We start from the raw sequence: 18,014 nt of genomic DNA on the forward strand, positions 1-18,014 counted from the left end.
ATCACCCCCTGGTGAGCGTGCCGGGTGGATCCCAGTCGGGCGCATGCAGGAGTCTGTCTGTCTCTCTCCATTTCCAGCTTCAGAAAAATACAAAAAAAAAAAAAAAAAAAAAGGCGGCAAATGACGTACATACACTGCATCATAGACACATCTGTTTACCTGTGGGGGCACTCGTGTTCTGTGCGAGACAGTGTTTTCATGATGCAATCACCATCACATGGAAATACACGCTGTACTGATCGTCTTAACTGATATACTTTTCTGTCTCCTTTAACCCAAGTATGTGTATGGTTCATATTCTCTTTTTCTTCAGTTACCCTGCTAGACAATGACACTATAGTTTTGAAAATGACCTAGTAAGTCTGAAATGGCTGTAGCACAATACAATTCTAACTATTAAGGCTTCTAAACACCATTGCTCCTTTATCAGTGTTCATATGTGTAATGATGGAAAAAGGCAAAATGGCTCAGCTTTCCTGTAAATCACCTCCTTGAAGTGGCCTCCTATGATATGATCCCGTCTACCACGGGACAGATCTCTCACATCACTTTCACACAGCCTCCTCATTGCCTGTGCCCAGCTGAGCAGCTTTCTGTCCTTTCCCCACTATCCCCCATGCTCACCTTCCTCAGACTGGGCAACTGCTGGAATTCTAACTGTGTGTCCCCACTCTGCTTCTGCCGACCACAAATCACAGCCTTCACCCTAGGCCAGGCAGAGCTCCTCGCACAGGACACCACAGCCTCAACGCGCCTACAGACAGACAGCCTCCCAACCAGCAGCCACGCGTCTGGGACCAGGCCCTGTGGTCGCCTGACCACTCCCAGACCTCTTCCCTCATCACACTCGCTGTGGTCGCCCAGTCCTTGTCACCACGGGCCCCACGCGCCTCCAGCACCTGGCCTGGCGCCCAGCACTGTGCAGGCAGGACCCACACAGCCTGAGGAAAGAAGACTGGGTACTACCGTATTTCCCCGTGTACACAACGCTCCCATGTATAAGACGCACCTTAATCCTGGGACCCAAAATTGGAAAAAAAATATATTACATAAAGTTGTTAAACTCAAGTTTTATTCATCATAAAATTCATACAACTCCTCATCACTGTCAAAAACAAGTAAAAAAAAAGTCTACAACCACTGTATAAGACACACCCAATTTTTAGACCCCAAATTTTTCAGAAAAGGGTGCATCTTATACATGGGAAAATATGGTAATTCCTTAGCTGACTTCATTGTTTCTGAAAAACAGTGACCTGAAGCACAGGGAAACCCAGACTTTCCAGCCAAACACACTTGTCAAAATTCAGGAGATTCTGACGGAGCTGGCCTGAGCCCCCGCTGGCCCCTGCAGCGCTGCTTGTGTCTGTAGGGGTGTGACGCGTGTCAGAGGCGCCCTGCACTGCGGCCCCGACCCCGCGGGCTTGCCCGTCAGGACCCCCGGCAAGGACCACACGCCAGTGTGTCCTGAACTCTCTTCCGCGACGAGGGCGGGCAGCCAGCCATCTCCAGCCTGGCCGTGGGTCACCCTCAGATCTCAGTCTCTGTGCAGCAAGAAGTCCAGTTTTCAGCTGGACATTCTACAGAGCCCATTCCACTTGTTCATGTTTTAAAAATAGCAGATAAATGTACATACTCTAACATCTATCAATTAGAACCTTTCTGAGTGCGCAGCTCAGTGGCCTACTTCTGTAACTCAGTCACCTTCCCAGACTGCCCGCCCCAGAACAACTCCCGTTCCCACTCCACCCCTGCTTTCTGTCTCCACGGATGCGAGAGCTCCAGCCAGGGACCTGAGCGAGAGCAGTCAGGAGAGCAGTCCAGAGAACAGTCACACAGGGTCTGTCCTTCTGCGTCTGGGTCTAACATCTTAAGCCCCCCCCCCATTCTGGCCACTGACCTTCCGTCCTTCTTGGCACCACCAGCTGTGACCCCACCTTGCAGATGGCCCTGAGCCCAGCCTCTCTACACAGGAACACTGACCGCTGGACCGTCCTCCCTCACGTTGCAGCTGGGGCAGCCTGAGCACCCTCCCTGCACAGGGGGATGAAGATGCTGGACACCAACACCAGGCACAGGACTCGGGGCGTGGGGAGCAGAGCCCGAGGCGGCCTGGACACACAGCCACCGAGAAGCCACAGGCTGAGCCCAGCACTGGGCAGGGGAGCCGTCCTAAGAGCGCTTCTGGTCAATTCCCCCAGGACATTCTCACACCTGTCGGCATCCAGCGGTCTGAGAAAGGCCAGGGAAGAACCACAACAGAGGAAACCTGGAGGAGAGTGGCTCCGCCTGCTCTGGTTTTCAGCTTCAGAAAACGAACAAGTCAAATGTGGAGTCAAAATCCAAACACTGCAACCTGTCCTCAGCCAAGGGAGTGGACCCTCCGTGCAGGGAAGGGGTCTGTCTACACCAGGGGTCTCAAACTCGCGGCCCGCCGAACAATTTTGTGTGGCTCGCAGACTAATCCACGAAGTTCAAAATATTTTGGATAAAATTAAGTAAGCCCGTGGATTTGTCTGTGGGCTGCACAAAATTGTTCGGCGGGCCGCGAGTTTGAGACCCCTGGTCTACACTGTCAAGTGGTGGCACCACGAAAGGGCTGGGCTCAGAATCGGCCGCCCTGGGACCTCCCTGCCCACTGTGCCTAGGAGTGGGCTGCCTGCCTTGGAGCCTCCTGCCCTGGGGCTGGAGGGCCTATGGGCATCGCCTCAGCTTGGGTCACAGCTCCAGGTCACTTGTTAAGCCAGACCCTCTCTCTGTCACCTACCCTTGGGCTCTGGCCCTCAGAGCCACTGCTCACACCTCTGCCACCTGCCCATTTCCAGGGGTTCGGGGCCAAGGCCTCCAACCTTCCTGAGCCTACATTTCTTCAGGCCAATGTGGCCGCCTTATTCTTTGAAATATCCCTTAAGGCCCTGGCCAGTTTGTTCAGTGATAGAGTACTGGCCCAGTGTATAGATGTTCCAGGTTCGATTCCCGGTCAGGGCACACAGAAGAAGTGACTATCTGCTTCTCCACCCCTCCCTCTCTCACTTCTCTCTCCCTCTTTCTCTTCCCTTCCTGCAGCCATGGCTCGATTAGAGTGAGTTGGCCTGGGAGCTAAGGATGGCTCCATGGCCTCTGCCTCAGGAGATAAGAAGAGCTTGGTTGCTGAGCAACAGAGCAACGCCCCAGATGGGCAGAGCATCGCCCCCTAGTGGGCATGCTGGGTGGATTCTGGTCGGGCACAGTGGGAGTCTGTCTCACTGCCTCCCCTCCTCTCCCTGAATACATGTAAAAAGGAAACAAATATCCCTGATGCAGCTTCCTTCCCAATCCAGGTGCCGAGAGCATCCTGCAGACCTGGGTGTCCACAGCTTGGCCGAGTCCAGACCGTGCGGGCCCACTACCAGCCCTGGGGCGCCCGGGTGACTCGCCCCTCACCTCTGGGCGTGGCTGCCTGGTCACAAGGCCCAGATGCTCACTGTGATGGAGTGACATGGGGGAGATGAGGCAGGTGTGTTTTAGGAACTCCTCCTGCACAAAGGACACAGCGCAGGCAGCGAGCGGCTAGGCCTGCTCTTCCGAAAAATGAGAACCAAACAAGAACACCCTCTGCACAGGCTCCCATGGGGCCGTCCCTTTAGACAGAGGACAGCAGGTCTCACTGAACCCTCTTCACCATGTCATCACACACTAAGGGTGTTCCTGGAAAGGCACTGAAACTACAGGAGACTGTTCCACACACCTGGTCAGCAGCATCTGTGCACACCTGGGAGGGTGCCGCTGTCCACGCGCTGGTCAGGACAAGAAGTCCCTTTGAGCATCTGTCCACACACACATAAAGAAACAAGGTGCATTTTCACTTTGGCTACAGCGTGATCCTGTACTCTGAACTCTCACTGACCACTGGTGTCCAGTGTTCCACCTGGTGGGTTTTAACCGCTCAGCTAGGAGACAGATGCCAAAGAAGGCAGCTGGCCTCAGAGGTGAGTGAGGCCCAGAGTTCCTGCAAGGGCCGGCTGTCCCCTGAACTCCTGGAGGACGAGAGACCGAGCCTGGACAGCAGGACGGGGTGGGTTATCCGGAGGACTCAGCGCTGCTGCCAGCCCGGTCATGGACCCCCTGCCCGGCCCCCGGCCGCCCCCGCCAGCTGCACCCAGGGCGCTGCACATCTAACACTCCTTCGCGCAGGCTCTTAAGGCGAGGCTGTCCCCGCACGTAGAGGAGGCGCGCGTCAAGCTCCACCAGATCTTACTCCAGGAACCCACATTCTCATTAGGCTGCAACAAAAAATGGAAAAGTTGCCTGACCAGGCGGTGGCGCAGTGGATAGAGCGTTGGACTGGGATGCTGAGGACCCAGGTTCGAGACCCCGAGCTCGCCAGCTTGAGCGCAGGCTCATCTGGTTTGAGCAAAAGCTCACCAGCTTGAGCCCAAGGTCACTGGCTCAAGCAAGGGGTTACTCGGTCTGCTGAAGACCCACGGTCAAGGCACATATGAGAAAGCAATCAATGAACAACTAAGGTGTCGCAACGAAAAACTAATGATTGATGCTTCTCATCTCTCCGTTCCTGTCTGTCTGTTTCTGTCTATCCCTCACTCTGACTCTGTCTCTGTTAAAAAAAAAAAAAAAAAGGAAAAGTCTCATTTAAAAAAAAAACAAAACTGACACAGACAAAATGAACATAAGCTTCACCCTCCCTCCGGAATGAGATGGGTTACGTCTGACTTTCCGCACAGTAAGCCTCCCACCTCCGTGGTTCATTCTCGGGAGCCTCGGCGGTCCCTACGGCGGCCAGGCAGGAGGGACAACGTGCTAACCCCGCTCACACAGGCAGCAACAGGTCCTTTTTACTTTATGTGATCTTCCTTTTCCCCCGAGGCTACTTCCGGAACCCAGAGGAAAACAACACGTGTGTGTGGCAGGGCGCCCAGCCGCCTCCTCCCCCCGGGACACACCGTGGGAACAGACCTTGCCAGCAGGCAGCACGCCTGCCCGAGAGGGGCTGGGGCAGGCTGCTCCCAGACTCTCCTGGAAGACTGACCCCACAGGGCAGGCTGCTCCCATCCCAGACTCTCCTGAAGACTGACCCCACACGGCAGGCTGCTCCCAGACTCTCCTGAAGACTGACCCACAGGGCAGGCTGCTCCCAGACTCTCCTGGAAGACTGACCCCACAGGGCAGGCTGCTCCCATCCCAGACTCTCCTGAAGACTGACCCCACACGGCAGGCTGCTCCCAGACTCTCCTGGAAGACTAACCCCACAGGGCAGGCTGCTCCCAGACTCTCCTGAAGACTGACCCACAGGGCAGGCTGCTCCCAGACTCTCCTGGAAGACTAACCCACAGGGCAGGCTGCTCCCAGACTCTCTTGGAAGACTAACCCCACAGGGCAGGCTGCTCCCAGACTCTCCTGGAAGACTAACCCCACAGGGCAGGCTGCTCCCAGACTCTCCTGGAAGACTAACCCACAGGGCAGGCTGCTCCCAGACTCTCCTGGAAGACTAACCCCACAGGGCAGGCTGCTCCCAGACTCTCCTGAAGACTGACCCACAGGGCAGGCTGCTCCCAGACTCTCCTGGAAGACTAACCCCACAGGGCAGGCTGCTCCCATCCCAGACTCTCCTGAAGACTGACCCCACACGGCAGGCTGCTCCCAGACTCTCCTGAAGACTGACCCACAGGGCAGGCTGCTCCCAGACTCTCCTGAAGACTGACCCCACACGGCAGGCTGCTCCCAGACTCTCCTGAAGACTGACCCACAGGGCAGGCTGCTCCCAGACTCTCCTGAAGACTGACCCCACACGGCAGGCTGCTCCCAGACTCTCCTGAAGACTGACCCACAGGGCAGGCTGCTCCCAGACTCTCCTGAAGACTGACCCCACACGGCAGGCTGCTCCCAGACTCTCCTGAAGACTGACCCCACACAGCAGGCTGCTCCCATCCCAGACTCTCCTGGAAGACTGACCCCACACGGCAGGCTGCTCCCATCCCAGACTCTCCTGAAGACTGACCCCACACGGCAGGCTGCTCCCAGACTCTCCTGGAAGACTGACCCACACGGCAGGCTGCTCCCAGACTCTCCTGAAGACTGACCCACAGGGCAGGCTGCTCCCAGACTCTCCTGAAGACTGACCCACACGGCAGGCTGCTCCCAGACTCTCCTGAAGACTGACCCACACGGCAGGCTGCTCCCAGACTCTCCTGAAGACTGACCCCACACGGCAGGCTGCTCCCAGACTCTCCTGGAAGACTGACCCCACACGGCAGGCTGCTCCCAGACTCTCCTGAACACTGACCCACAGGGCAGGCTGCTCCCAGACTCTCCTGGAAGACTGACCCCACATGGCAGGCTGCTCCCAGACTCTCCTGAAGACTGACCCACAGGGCAGGCTGCTCCCAGACTCTCCTGAAGACTGACCCCACACGGCAGGCTGCTCCCAGACTCTCCTGGAAGACTGACCCCACACGGCAGGCTGCTCCCAGACTCTCCTGGAAGACTGACCCCACACGGCAGGCTGCTCCCAGACTCTCCTGAAGACTGACCCCACATGGCAGGCTGCTCCCAGACTCTCCTGGAAGACTGACCCCACACGGCAGGCTGCTCCCAGACTCTCCTGAAGACTGACCCACAGGGCAGGCTGCTCCCAGACTCTCCTGGAAGACTGACCCACACGGCAGGCTGCTCCCAGACTCTCCTGGAAGACTGACCCCACACGGCAGGCTGCTCCCAGACTCTCCTGAAGACTGACCCCACACGGCAGGCTGCTCCCAGACTCTCCTGGAAGACTGACCCCACACGGCAGGCTGCTCCCAGACTCTCCTGAAGACTGACCCCACACGGCAGGCTGCTCCCATCCCAGACTCTCCTGAAGACTGACCCCACACGGCAGGCTGCTCCCATCCCAGACTCTCCTGGAAGACTGACCCCACACGGCAGGCTGCTCCCAGACTCTCCTGAAGACTGACCCACAGGGCAGGCTGCTCCCAGACTCTCCTGAAGACTGACCCCACACGGCAGGCTGCTCCCATCCCAGACTCTCCTGAAGACTGACCCCACACGGCAGGCTGCTCCCATCCCAGACTCTCCTGGAAGACTGACCCCACACGGCAGGCTGCTCCCAGACTCTCCTGAAGACTGACCCACACGGCAGGCTGCTCCCAGACTCTCCTGAAGACTGACCCACAGGGCAGGCTGCTCCCAGACTCTCCTGAAGACTGACCCCACACGGCAGGCTGCTCCCAGACTCTCCTGAAGACTGACCCCACAGGGCAGGCTGCTCCCAGACTCTCCTGAAGACTGACCCACAGGGCAGGCTGCTCCCAGACTCTCCTGGAAGACTGACCCCACATGGCAGGCTGCTCCCAGACTCTCCTGAAGACTGACCCACAGGGCAGGCTGCTCCCAGACTCTCCTGGAAGACTGACCCACACGGCAGGCTGCTCCCAGACTCTCCTGGAAGACTGACCCCACACGGCAGGCTGCTCCCAGACTCTCCTGAAGACTGACCCCACACGGCAGGCTGCTCCCAGACTCTCCTGGAAGACTGACCCCACACGGCAGGCTGCTCCCAGACTCTCCTGAAGACTGACCCACAGGGCAGGCTGCTCCCAGACTCTCCTGGAAGACTGACCCCACACGGCAGGCTGCTCCCAGACTCTCCTGAAGACTGACCCCACACGGCAGGCTGCTCCCAGACTCTCCTGGAAGACTGACCCACAGGGCAGGCTGCTCCCAGACTCTCCTGGAAGACTAACCCCACAGGGCAGGCTGCTCCCAGACTCTCCTGGAAGACTGACCCCACACGGCAGGCTGCTCCCAGACTCTCCTGAAGACTGACCCACAGGGCAGGCTGCTCCCAGACTCTCCTGGAAGACTGACCCCACACGGCAGGCTGCTCCCAGACTCTCCTGAAGACTGACCCACAGGGCAGGCTGCTCCCAGACTCTCCTGGAAGACTGACCCACACGGCAGGCTGCTCCCAGACTCTCCTGGAAGACTGACCCCACACGGCAGGCTGCTCCCAGACTCTCCTGAAGACTGACCCCACACGGCAGGCTGCTCCCAGACTCTCCTGGAAGACTGACCCCACACGGCAGGCTGCTCCCAGACTCTCCTGAAGACTGACCCACAGGGCAGGCTGCTCCCAGACTCTCCTGGAAGACTGACCCCACACGGCAGGCTGCTCCCAGACTCTCCTGAAGACTGACCCCACACAGCAGGCTGCTCCCAGACTCTCCTGGAAGACTGACCCACAGGGCAGGCTGCTCCCAGACTCTCCTGGAAGACTAACCCCACAGGGCAGGCTGCTCCCAGACTCTCCTGGAAGACTGACCCCACACGGCAGGCTGCTCCCAGACTCTCCTGAAGACTGACCCACAGGGCAGGCTGCTCCCAGACTCTCCTGGAAGACTGACCCCACACGGCAGGCTGCTCCCAGACTCTCCTGAAGACTGACCCACAGGGCAGGCTGCTCCCAGACTCTCCTGGAAGACTGACCCACAGGGCAGGCTGCTCCCAGACTCTCCTGGAAGACTGACCCCACACGGCAGGCTGCTCCCAGACTCTCCTGAAGACTGACCCCACACAGCAGGCTGCTCCCAGACTCTCCTGGAAGACTGACCCACAGGGCAGGCTGCTCCCAGACTCTCCTGGAAGACTAACCCCACAGGGCAGGCTGCTCCCAGACTCTCCTGGAAGACTGACCCCACACGGCAGGCTGCTCCCAGACTCTCCTGAAGACTGACCCACAGGGCAGGCTGCTCCCAGACTCTCCTGGAAGACTGACCCACACGGCAGGCTGCTCCCAGACTCTCCTGAAGACTGCCCCCACACTCCCCCCCGGTCCTGGCTCCCTGACGCCAGGTCGGCCAGCAGCTCACAGTCTCACACTCACACACCCGCCCATGCTGGCACCTCCAGTCACAAGGCTGAAGTGGGTCTGCAGAAGCCTCCAGGCAGCGCCTCCCTGGCCCTCCGAGGGCTCGGGGCAGACAGGGGACGGTCCCTGGGCAGCGGGCGGGAGAAGCCTGGCTCTGCAGGTGCCCTCTGCTGCGGGCAGGGCCAGAACCCACCTTAGCATTAACAAGACCAAACCAAACCCAAACACAGGTTTTGAGGTGCTACTTGGGTCTCCTGTGTTTGACTATTTGAGTCTGGGGCCTGGGAGTCCTCCTCGGGGGAATCCCCACACTGAGGACACCAGCAGGAACAGGTGGCGGTCCAGCGGCATCTCAGCTCCAAGGTCAAAGGGGGAGGCGGGCGGGGCGGATGAGACCCGGCCTTTCCCTCCTCCACAGACGAGGTGAGGACAAAAACTAACTCAACACGGACGCAGCCCTACGGTGGGACCACAGCAGTAATGCACCTGGGAGAAACCAGGAGGAAGCAGCTGACCTTGGGCCCAAGGTTTCTTAGTTAAAAAAAAAACAAAAAACAAAACAAATGGCATATCAGATCTCACCTAAATATAAGACTTCTGATTTTAAGGTACTAACTACTAAGTCACTGAAAGGGAAACCACAGATTGGGGTAAAACACTTGCAAACGTATTATCTGATAAAGGGCTTTAATGAAGAATGTACAAAGAATCTTGTCCCTGATTAAAACATCTGCCAACACCCAGTACACACCTCAGCTAAGACGCTGTGACGAGCCCAATAAGAGCAGGGAAGACGTTATTAGCATCAGCACAGCGGTCCCTCAGGAGGCGTGGGACACTGGTTCCCGGGACCCCCGAGGGCACCACACCCAAGGGGACTTTCAGGTCCCTCAGGGACCCTCTGCAAATGCAGAGCCCAGGGGATGGATGGCCTATGGCTGCACTAGGGAGTCGCCCAGGGCAGGAGGAACAGGACTCGAGTGCTCACGCCACTGGAGGGACCGCCTCTGACAGCAGGCAGACTGCCCTCAGCACGTGGCCCAGCAGTCCCACTCCCAGGAGGCAATGACACCCGCACAGACTTGTGGGCGAATGCTCAGAGCAGCTTTATTTACAACAGCCCCCAGACCTCGCTCAGTAGATGAGCGCTAGACAAAGGGGTGTGTCCATTCGGGACTCTGAGTAGGCACTGCCCAGTGACTCCTGGGTGAGGAATGACCACACAAGGGCACCTGGCCGAGTCAGACACCAGACTCTGTATGTGCTTCTGTTCCTACGAAACTACAGGAGGGGCCACACTAGGGCAGGGCCAGGCTGGTAGTGGCTGGGGGGGGGGGGGCGCTGGTGTGAGGGCTACAGTGAGCCTCTGGGTGTGAGTGCATTCTGGGGCGGTGGGCCCACACTTGCAGCCATCTGTCAAGCAGCTCAAACTGCGCACTGAGCGTGGGAGGATCACCACTCCAGTGCCAGCCTCGGTCATCAGCACAGTCGCCTAGGAGGGGACACCGACCACTGGGCATGGCAGACTACTTGCTAAAGTTATGACTCACATCAAAATATTTTGCTCACCATGTTGCCCTTATGAGTGCAACTGAAGTCCAACCCTGAGAAATAAACTGGACTTTTGTTATCTGGACTTCACCTAAGAACAACTATGTGGTCAAAATCACGAGCACAAGTGCTATTTCCAGATGTCGGCCACCCTGTGCCGGAGACGGAACCTGCTGTCGGACAGCCCAGGGCCTCAGCCGTTCCCAGTGGAGGGAACGTGTTTGCAGATCCTCACTCTTAACTGACCCACAGAGCGGGGCCCAGGTAGCGTCCACTGGACATTTCATTATGTTTGGAGAAAGGAACACTCCTAAAGCAACCAAGATAAGTAGACTTTAGAAATCTCTTTCCAAGCACACGTGAAATTCTAGAGTGAATCTGTGCTTCTAAATGGCTCAGACCCTTCCTCAAAGTTCTTCTCAATTAGAGAATTCCAGATTTTTAAACTTCCCTAGGCCAGTGGTCGGCAAACTCATTAGTCAACAGAGCCAAATATCAACAGTACAACAATCGAAATTTCTTTTGAGAGCCAAATTTTTAAAACTTAAACTATATAGGTAGGTACACTGTTATTAACTTAGGGTACTCCTAAACTGGCCCTTGAGCTGCACTCAAGGGGCCAAAGAGCCGCATGTGGCTCGCAAGCCATGGTTTGCTGAGCACCGCAACAGGGAAATGACAAAATTCTTCGGGCCCAAGGCAACCTGGAGGGATGAGAGGGCTCAGCAAGGACCGGGACGCCACCCCGTGTGTGATGTGAGCACCAGGACTAGGGATGAGAGCGCTCAGCAAGGACCGGGACGCCACCCCGTGTGTGATGTGAGCGCCAGGGCTAGGGATGAGAGCGCTCAGCAAGGACCGGGACGCCACCCCGTGTGTGCGTGTGAGCACCAGGGCTAGGGATGAGAGCGCTCAGCAAGGACCGGGACGCCACCCCGTGTGTGATGTGAGCGCCAGGACTAGGGATGAGAGCGCTCAGCAAGGACCGGGACGCCACCCCGTGTGTGATGTGAGCGCCAGGACTAGGGATGAGAGCGCTCAGCAAGGACCGGGACGCCACCCCGTGTGTGATGTGAGCGCCAGGACTAGGGATGAGAGCGCTCAGCAAGGACCGGGACGCCACCCCGTGTGTGATGTGAGCGCCAGGGCTAGGGATGAGAGCGCTCAGCAAGGACCGGGACGCCACCCCGTGTGTGATGTGAGCGCCAGGACTAGGGATGAGAGCGCTCAGCAAGGACCGGGACGCCACCCTGTGTGTGATGTGAGCGCCAGGACTAGGGATGAGAGCGCTCAGCAAGGACCGGGACGCCACCCTGTGTGTGATGTGAGCGCCAGGACTAGGGATGAGAGCGCTCAGCAAGGACCGGGACGCCACCCCGTGTGCGTGTGAGCGCCAGGACTAGGGATGAGAGCGCTCAGCAAGGACCGGGACGCCACCCCGTGTGTGATGTGAGCACCAGGACTAGGGATGAGAGCGCTCAGCAAGGACCGGGACGCCACCCCGTGTGTGATGTGAGCGCCAGGACTAGGGATGAGAGCGCTCAGCAAGGACCGGGACGCCACCCCGTGTGTGATGTGAGCACCAGGACTAGGGATGAGAGCGCTCAGCAAGGACCGGGACGCCACCCCGTGTGTGATGTGAGCGCCAGGACTAGGGATGAGAGCGCTCAGCAAGGACCGGGACGCCACCCTGTGTGTGATGTGAGCGCCAGGACTAGGGATGAGAGCGCTCAGCAAGGACCGGGACGCCACCCCGTGTGTGATGTGAGCGCCAGGACTAGGGATGAGAGCGCTCAGCAAGGACCGGGACGCCACCCCGTGTGAGTGTGAGCACCAGGACTAGGGATGAGAGCGCTCAGCAAGGACCGGGACGCCACCCCGTGTGTGATGTGAGCGCCAGGACTAGGGATGAGAGCGCTCAGCAAGGACCGGGACGCCACCCTGTGTGTGATGTGAGCGCCAGGACTAGGGATGAGAGCGCTCAGCAAGGACCGGGACGCCACCCCGTGTGTGATGTGAGCGCCAGGACTAGGGATGAGAGCGCTCAGCAAGGACCGGGACGCCACCCCGTGTGTGCGTGTGAGCACCAGGACTAGGGATGAGAGCGCTCAGCAAGGACCGGGACGCCACCCCGTGTGAGTGTGAGCGCCAGGGCTAGGGATGAGAGCGCTCAGCAAGGACCGGGACGCCACCCCGTGTGTGCGTGTGAGCACCAGGACTAGGGATGAGAGCGCTCAGCAAGGACCGGGACGCCACCCCGTGTGATGTGAGCGCCAGGGCTAGGGATGAGAGCGCTCAGCAAGGACCGGGACGCCACCCCGTGTGAGTGTGAGCGCCAGGGCTAGGGATGAGAGCGCTCAGCAAGGACCGGGACGCCACCCCGTGTGAGTGTGAGTGCCAGGGCTTCCAGAAACACTGTCCTTCGGGCACCAGAGGCCCCACCATGAACGCACTGTCCTTCGGGCACCAGAGGCCCCACCATGAACACACTGGAGTCGACGTCAGCAATGCCGTCAGGGTCCCAGTCACGTGCTGGTCAGTGCCTCCCACACCAGCTGCCCCTTCGGGCGGCCCTTCCTACCACGGCTGGTCTGAGATGACCCACACTGGACAGGGAAGGAACCTGAGTGTGAGACGCAGGAAGGCCCCGGCTGCTAAGGACGGTATCGCTGGTGCCCGTGAGCAGGAGGCTGGACGTGCTGGGAGGTACTACGGGAGAGGGGTGCCTACACCCCCTAGTCCATGTCGACACCGGCGGGCCATCCCCTCCCCCGCCCAGGGTCAGACAGGAGTGGTCAGAGCGGCTGAAGGCAGGGGGACCAGGACGCGGTCTCTGCGCACACTCCCAGCCCACGTCCCGGGCTCCTCGTGCTGAGCTGGCAGAGGGCCCCGCGTTGAGGGCGGCACTTACCAATCTGCAGCAGAATAGGCGTGACCAGGGCCGTCTCCATGGCGTAACAGAACTCCCTGCCGAACATCACGGCCCCGTGCATGACCCACAGGCGCACAGGGATGCGGTCGATGGAGCCCTCGCTGACGGTCTCATCCCGCGGCTCGGCGCTGGCGGGCTTCTGCAGCGCGGGCAGGGGCACCGGCAGCTCCTGAACTTGCATAGACTCCGAGTCGGTGTTCTGCGGGGCCATTCTCATCACCACCGAAAATATATATATACTTCTTCACTCTATCTATATAAATAACACTATCATATAGCTATATAAATAATACTATCATATAGCTTTAAGGATAAATTAAGACATCTTCTCCTCCTGCTTCCGTTGCGCTTCCCGGCAAGTAATCCTTATATTCCTCTTTGTACAACTCTTCACAATCAGATGTGGCTCGCAGCAAAACAAAGCAATTTTTGGTTGGATTTTTGACACATGGCTTGTGGGATTACTGTGAATTAGAGTTAAAAATCCATGATTGCCATTCAGTTAACACCAGCGTCATCATCATGACCGAGGAGGTGCTGACGCGGCTTCTCGGGCTGCAGAGCGGAGGGACGGCGACACAGGAAGGGGCTCCACCGTTGCTCCCCATCGAGTGACTGGCTGTTCTGCAAGAGAGAAACCACCCAGAGTCAGGGGCCACCCTGGGAGCAGGGCCGCGGCCACGCGGGAGACCTGGGCCTGGCCGCCCTGGGGCTCCGCGGCTCACGCTGGGTTACCTGCAGAAGAAACAAACCCTAATTTCTAGAGAAACACTTTCTTCCATGGAGTGTACTCCTGGGGAGAACAGACAGGGACAAAGGGAAGCCACACCAGAGGAAAGGAGTGGACAGAAAGAGCTCAGAACTCCTCACAGTGACAGTCACTGGCTCTGGGGACGAGGACGTGGCGTCAGGCCTGGGGCCTGGGGACAGACTGGGACCAGGAAGGAGAGGCTGCCAGCAGCGGGGCAGAAGACAACAGAGCGATGTCTGGAGACACTGGCTGTCACAACTTGGCCGAGGTCAGCGGCACCCTGCGGGTGGGTCAGGGAGCCGCGCAGCCTCCTACAGAGCACGGGCCCCACACACCAGTGACAGGCCTGACTGTGCCCGAGCTGAGAAACTCTGACCTAAGGTGACTTTCTTGGCTTTTCAGAGAGGAGGTAGGGCAGGAACCACTAGGCACTGAAACACCCCCAGAAGGCGGCCATGGCTACCACACCACCCGTTCAGACGCTGGGCTCAACCACAGCTTTGGTGACACGTGCTGACAGCTCTAAGGACTCAGCCAGTGTCCTAAGTGGGACGTCTGTGCTGGGAAAAGCTTGAGGTGGGCACAGACCTGTCAGTGCAAGCTAGCACATCTGAGTTACAGGTCAACACTATCCAACCTCTACACATGGTTCCAGCCCAGACAGGAACACGGGTGACGAGGAGGAAGGTGAGCACCCGGCGGTCTGTGCGCAGTGCCCATCACGAGGCCGAGGGTCCAATCGCCTGCCGTTGCCCCCACAGTCAGGGCCGTGAAGCCCCTGAACAGCCCTCACAGCCACCTACCCCGTGAGCAGTCTGGTTTACACCTGGAGTCCTGCTGAGTCAGTCAGACAGCACACACAGGTCCCACTCTAACCTTGGCCACACGTGTGGTCACCTCAAAGAGGAGAGCCTGCCTCTCAAGTCCTTCTGGGACAGGGCTGCAGTCTGCTGGGGGCTCAGCTGAGGCCCAGTCCCTGTCCTGCTGCTGTCTGTGGGTGGTCGAGGGAAGGCTTGCCCACCCTCCCGGGCGGGACACCTGCTGTCCTCTGGTCCTTCAGTCCCCCCGCCCCCACCTTCGGGGTCTCTCCTTGAGGCTCAGCCCTTCCTGTGGAACTCCGACAATCCCTCCCTCCCTCCCTGTCCAAGGCTCTCACAGCTCCTGTCCTTAGGTGACCCAGGCTGCCTGGGCCAGTGAGACGCACCCTGGGCACTGCCACCAACCAGCCTTCACCTTTTTTTCTCAGACCCCCACTGTGCCAGCCCATACCAGGCCCGGGGAGGTCACTGAAAGAATGAGTGAATGGGTGATGACGATCAGTACTCACTGGGGGCTGTCTATACTGGAAAGCCGCCCCCACCCCCATCAGCGGTCTTGAAGACAGTCACATCCTGGTGACATGGGTGCCAGCCACCAGGTTCAAGCCTCCTGGAAGTTCTCATGCAATGGTGTGCCCATGGTGTGGGGTTTATCTGCTTGTCCAGGCGGCTGGGCATTAACAGCTGCACAAACTGTTGGCCTCTAGTAGCACAAACACAGTGGCCCGGGGAATGGATTCTACCCAGGTAGCTTCACTGTCGTCTACACTGACAAAAATGACAACTACCGTTAGCATCATCAGCAGCAGTGAGTAAGCAGGGTCCCCGTGTGTCTCCTGGCTCCATGAACTTAGCCAGCAGCTTTCTCAAGTGAGTGCGGGAACACCACAGTTGTCGAACTTTCCAAGAGCAGCTCAGCTTTTTAAAAGCATTGAGGGAACTTTCCAAACAGTAATTTAAATGAGGCTGAACAACTTGTGCTTAGCAACCACCGGTTTCCTCAGAGATGCACACTGACACACGACCTCATTTAGGATCAGGGCCCTGGAAGGTCACACCCAATGCTCACTAGCCCCCCCCCCCCCCCCCCCCCGTCACCTGGCAGAGCCACTGGGACCAAACACCCCTCTCTGCATAGCCCTGGGAACTTTACAAACATTTCAGGGATGCCACAAAATCATTCTGAAATCAACGTGAAGCATCATTCACTTAGAAATCAGGTCAAATCACCAAGGAGTTGGCTGCCTAAGGACGTAAGTTGTGGGGCTGGGGCGGGGCGAGAACAGACGACTGTGGTGACCCAGAGGGCATCTCTGTTAGAAAGCCATGGCGGAAGGATGGGTCCTGGGTCGGTACCCATGGCAAGTGTGCCATCCAATTCTGGTGCATGGACAGAACAGGACCCTGAGTCCACAAAGACGCTGCACACGCAGACGGCACCCACATCCAGTCGCCGTCAGTGCCAGTGAACGTCTAGCAGAAACGTTTCAGGTCCCTGAACCACACTGTGCATGAGGCTGGGGGTCAGAAGCCGCTGCCGCCTGTTCCCACAGCCAGCCAGCCGTCTCGCTGTCCCTTTCTCAGTGCACCCCGGCACCCTGAACCACACTGTGTGAGGCTGGGGTCAGAAGCCGCTGCCGCCTGTTCCCGCAGTCAGCCAGCCGTCTCGCTGTCCCTTTCTCAGTGCATCCCCGGCACCCTGAGGGCCCTCCCTGGTCGTGGACCACACTTGCAGGCATGCTTGGTCTGCTTCTCAGCTGTCCACTGCTCTCGAGGGCGGCCTGCCCGCATCCCACGCCAGCGCTGTAAGCATGGGCACATCCAAAGAGGTCAGTCCCCCGCCACTGCCTCAGTGGGCCCTCTCCTAGTATCCTCACAGGTGCATCAGCAAGCACTTCATTCCAGAGCCTGACTAGCTCTGGGGAAGAGAAGCTTGGCTGGTATTCTTATTGGGCTTCAGTTAACTCTCTGTGGGGAGGGAGAACAGCCCCCCCCCCCCGGGCTGTGCAGACCGAGTGGTCGCCATCTGTCGGCGCCCACCCAGCGCCTGCCTTCCCGGAGACCTGCACAGGTAGGTCTTTTCCAGGGTTTGCTCATTTCTCAAGTTTCTGCCCAATTCTATATCTCTTTGGTGACCACAGTAATTGGGACTTTCTCTCCTCCTATATTTTCAGCCGTTTGATTTGCATGCATAAAGTAAGTGGTTATTTACTCAGATTAAAATTTACATACAGTGAGCATGTACCCTTCAGTCAGTTTTTGCTAATTTATATCAAGACGTGGAACTCTTCTGACACCCTGGACAGTCCCCTGTGTCTCTTCCCATCTAATTAAGGCTACTGATCCATTTTAAGTTGATAACCTAAATGTTTAATTGTCTGAGAAGGACAAAAAACGATACCCAACATAACAACAACTCCATTAACAATTACCAGAAGGCGGCCAGTCCCAGGTCAGCTTCCTGGAGGGCTATGCTCTACACCAGGGGTCCCCAAACTTTTTACACAGGGGGCCAGTTCACTGTCCCTCAGACCACTGGAGGGCCGGACTATAAAAAAAACTATGAACAAATCCCTAGGCACACTGCACATATCTTATTTTAAAGTAAAAAAACAAAATGGGAACAAATACAATATTTAAAATAAAGAACAAGTAAATTTAAATCAACAAACTGATCAGTATTTCAATGGGAACTATGGGCCTGCTTTTGGCTAATGAGATGGTCAATGTGCTCCTCTCACTGACCACCAATGAAAGAGGTGCCCCTTCCGGAAGTGTGGCGGGGGCTGGATAAATGGCCGCAGGGGGCCGCATGCGGCCCACGGGCCGTAGTTTGGGGACCCCTGATCTACACCGACAGGCACCCTGTGTGGGACTCGATCCTTCAATGCCTCAGCGGCTGGACCGGGGTCCCATCGCACAGCAGTTGGTCAGGGCACAGAGCAAGGACCCAGGTGGCACAGGAGCCCACTTCCCGGGACACAGAGACCCGGGAAAGGAGTCTGACACCCTTCCCTTCACAGCGCCTCTGTCTCCGGGGCCCTTCACCTCGGGGAGCCAGGGAGAGGGAGGGGAAGCTCTGCGAGGAGGGGGAAGGAG

The 18,014-nt window shown here is 58.0% G+C and overlaps 1 protein-coding gene across 3 annotated transcripts in view; it reads right to left on the reverse strand.

Annotated features, from left to right (window-relative positions):
• SLC45A4 (solute carrier family 45 member 4) overlaps window positions 1-18,014 on the reverse strand; it is a 72,193-nt gene that overhangs the window by 15,211 nt on the left and 38,968 nt on the right. For all 3 annotated transcript variants that reach the window (XM_066379599.1, XM_066379597.1, XM_066379598.1), the window contains exon 2: window positions 13,326-13,970. In XM_066379599.1, the coding sequence (XP_066235696.1) occupies window positions 13,326-13,563 (238 nt within the window). In that variant the 5' untranslated portion in view covers window positions 13,564-13,970. The remainder of the gene's footprint in view (window positions 1-13,325; window positions 13,971-18,014) is intronic.

The sequence above is a fragment of the Saccopteryx leptura genome, chromosome 3 (genome assembly GCF_036850995.1).
Source record: "Saccopteryx leptura isolate mSacLep1 chromosome 3, mSacLep1_pri_phased_curated, whole genome shotgun sequence".
In the NCBI taxonomy this organism is placed as follows: domain Eukaryota; kingdom Metazoa; phylum Chordata; class Mammalia; order Chiroptera; family Emballonuridae; genus Saccopteryx; species Saccopteryx leptura.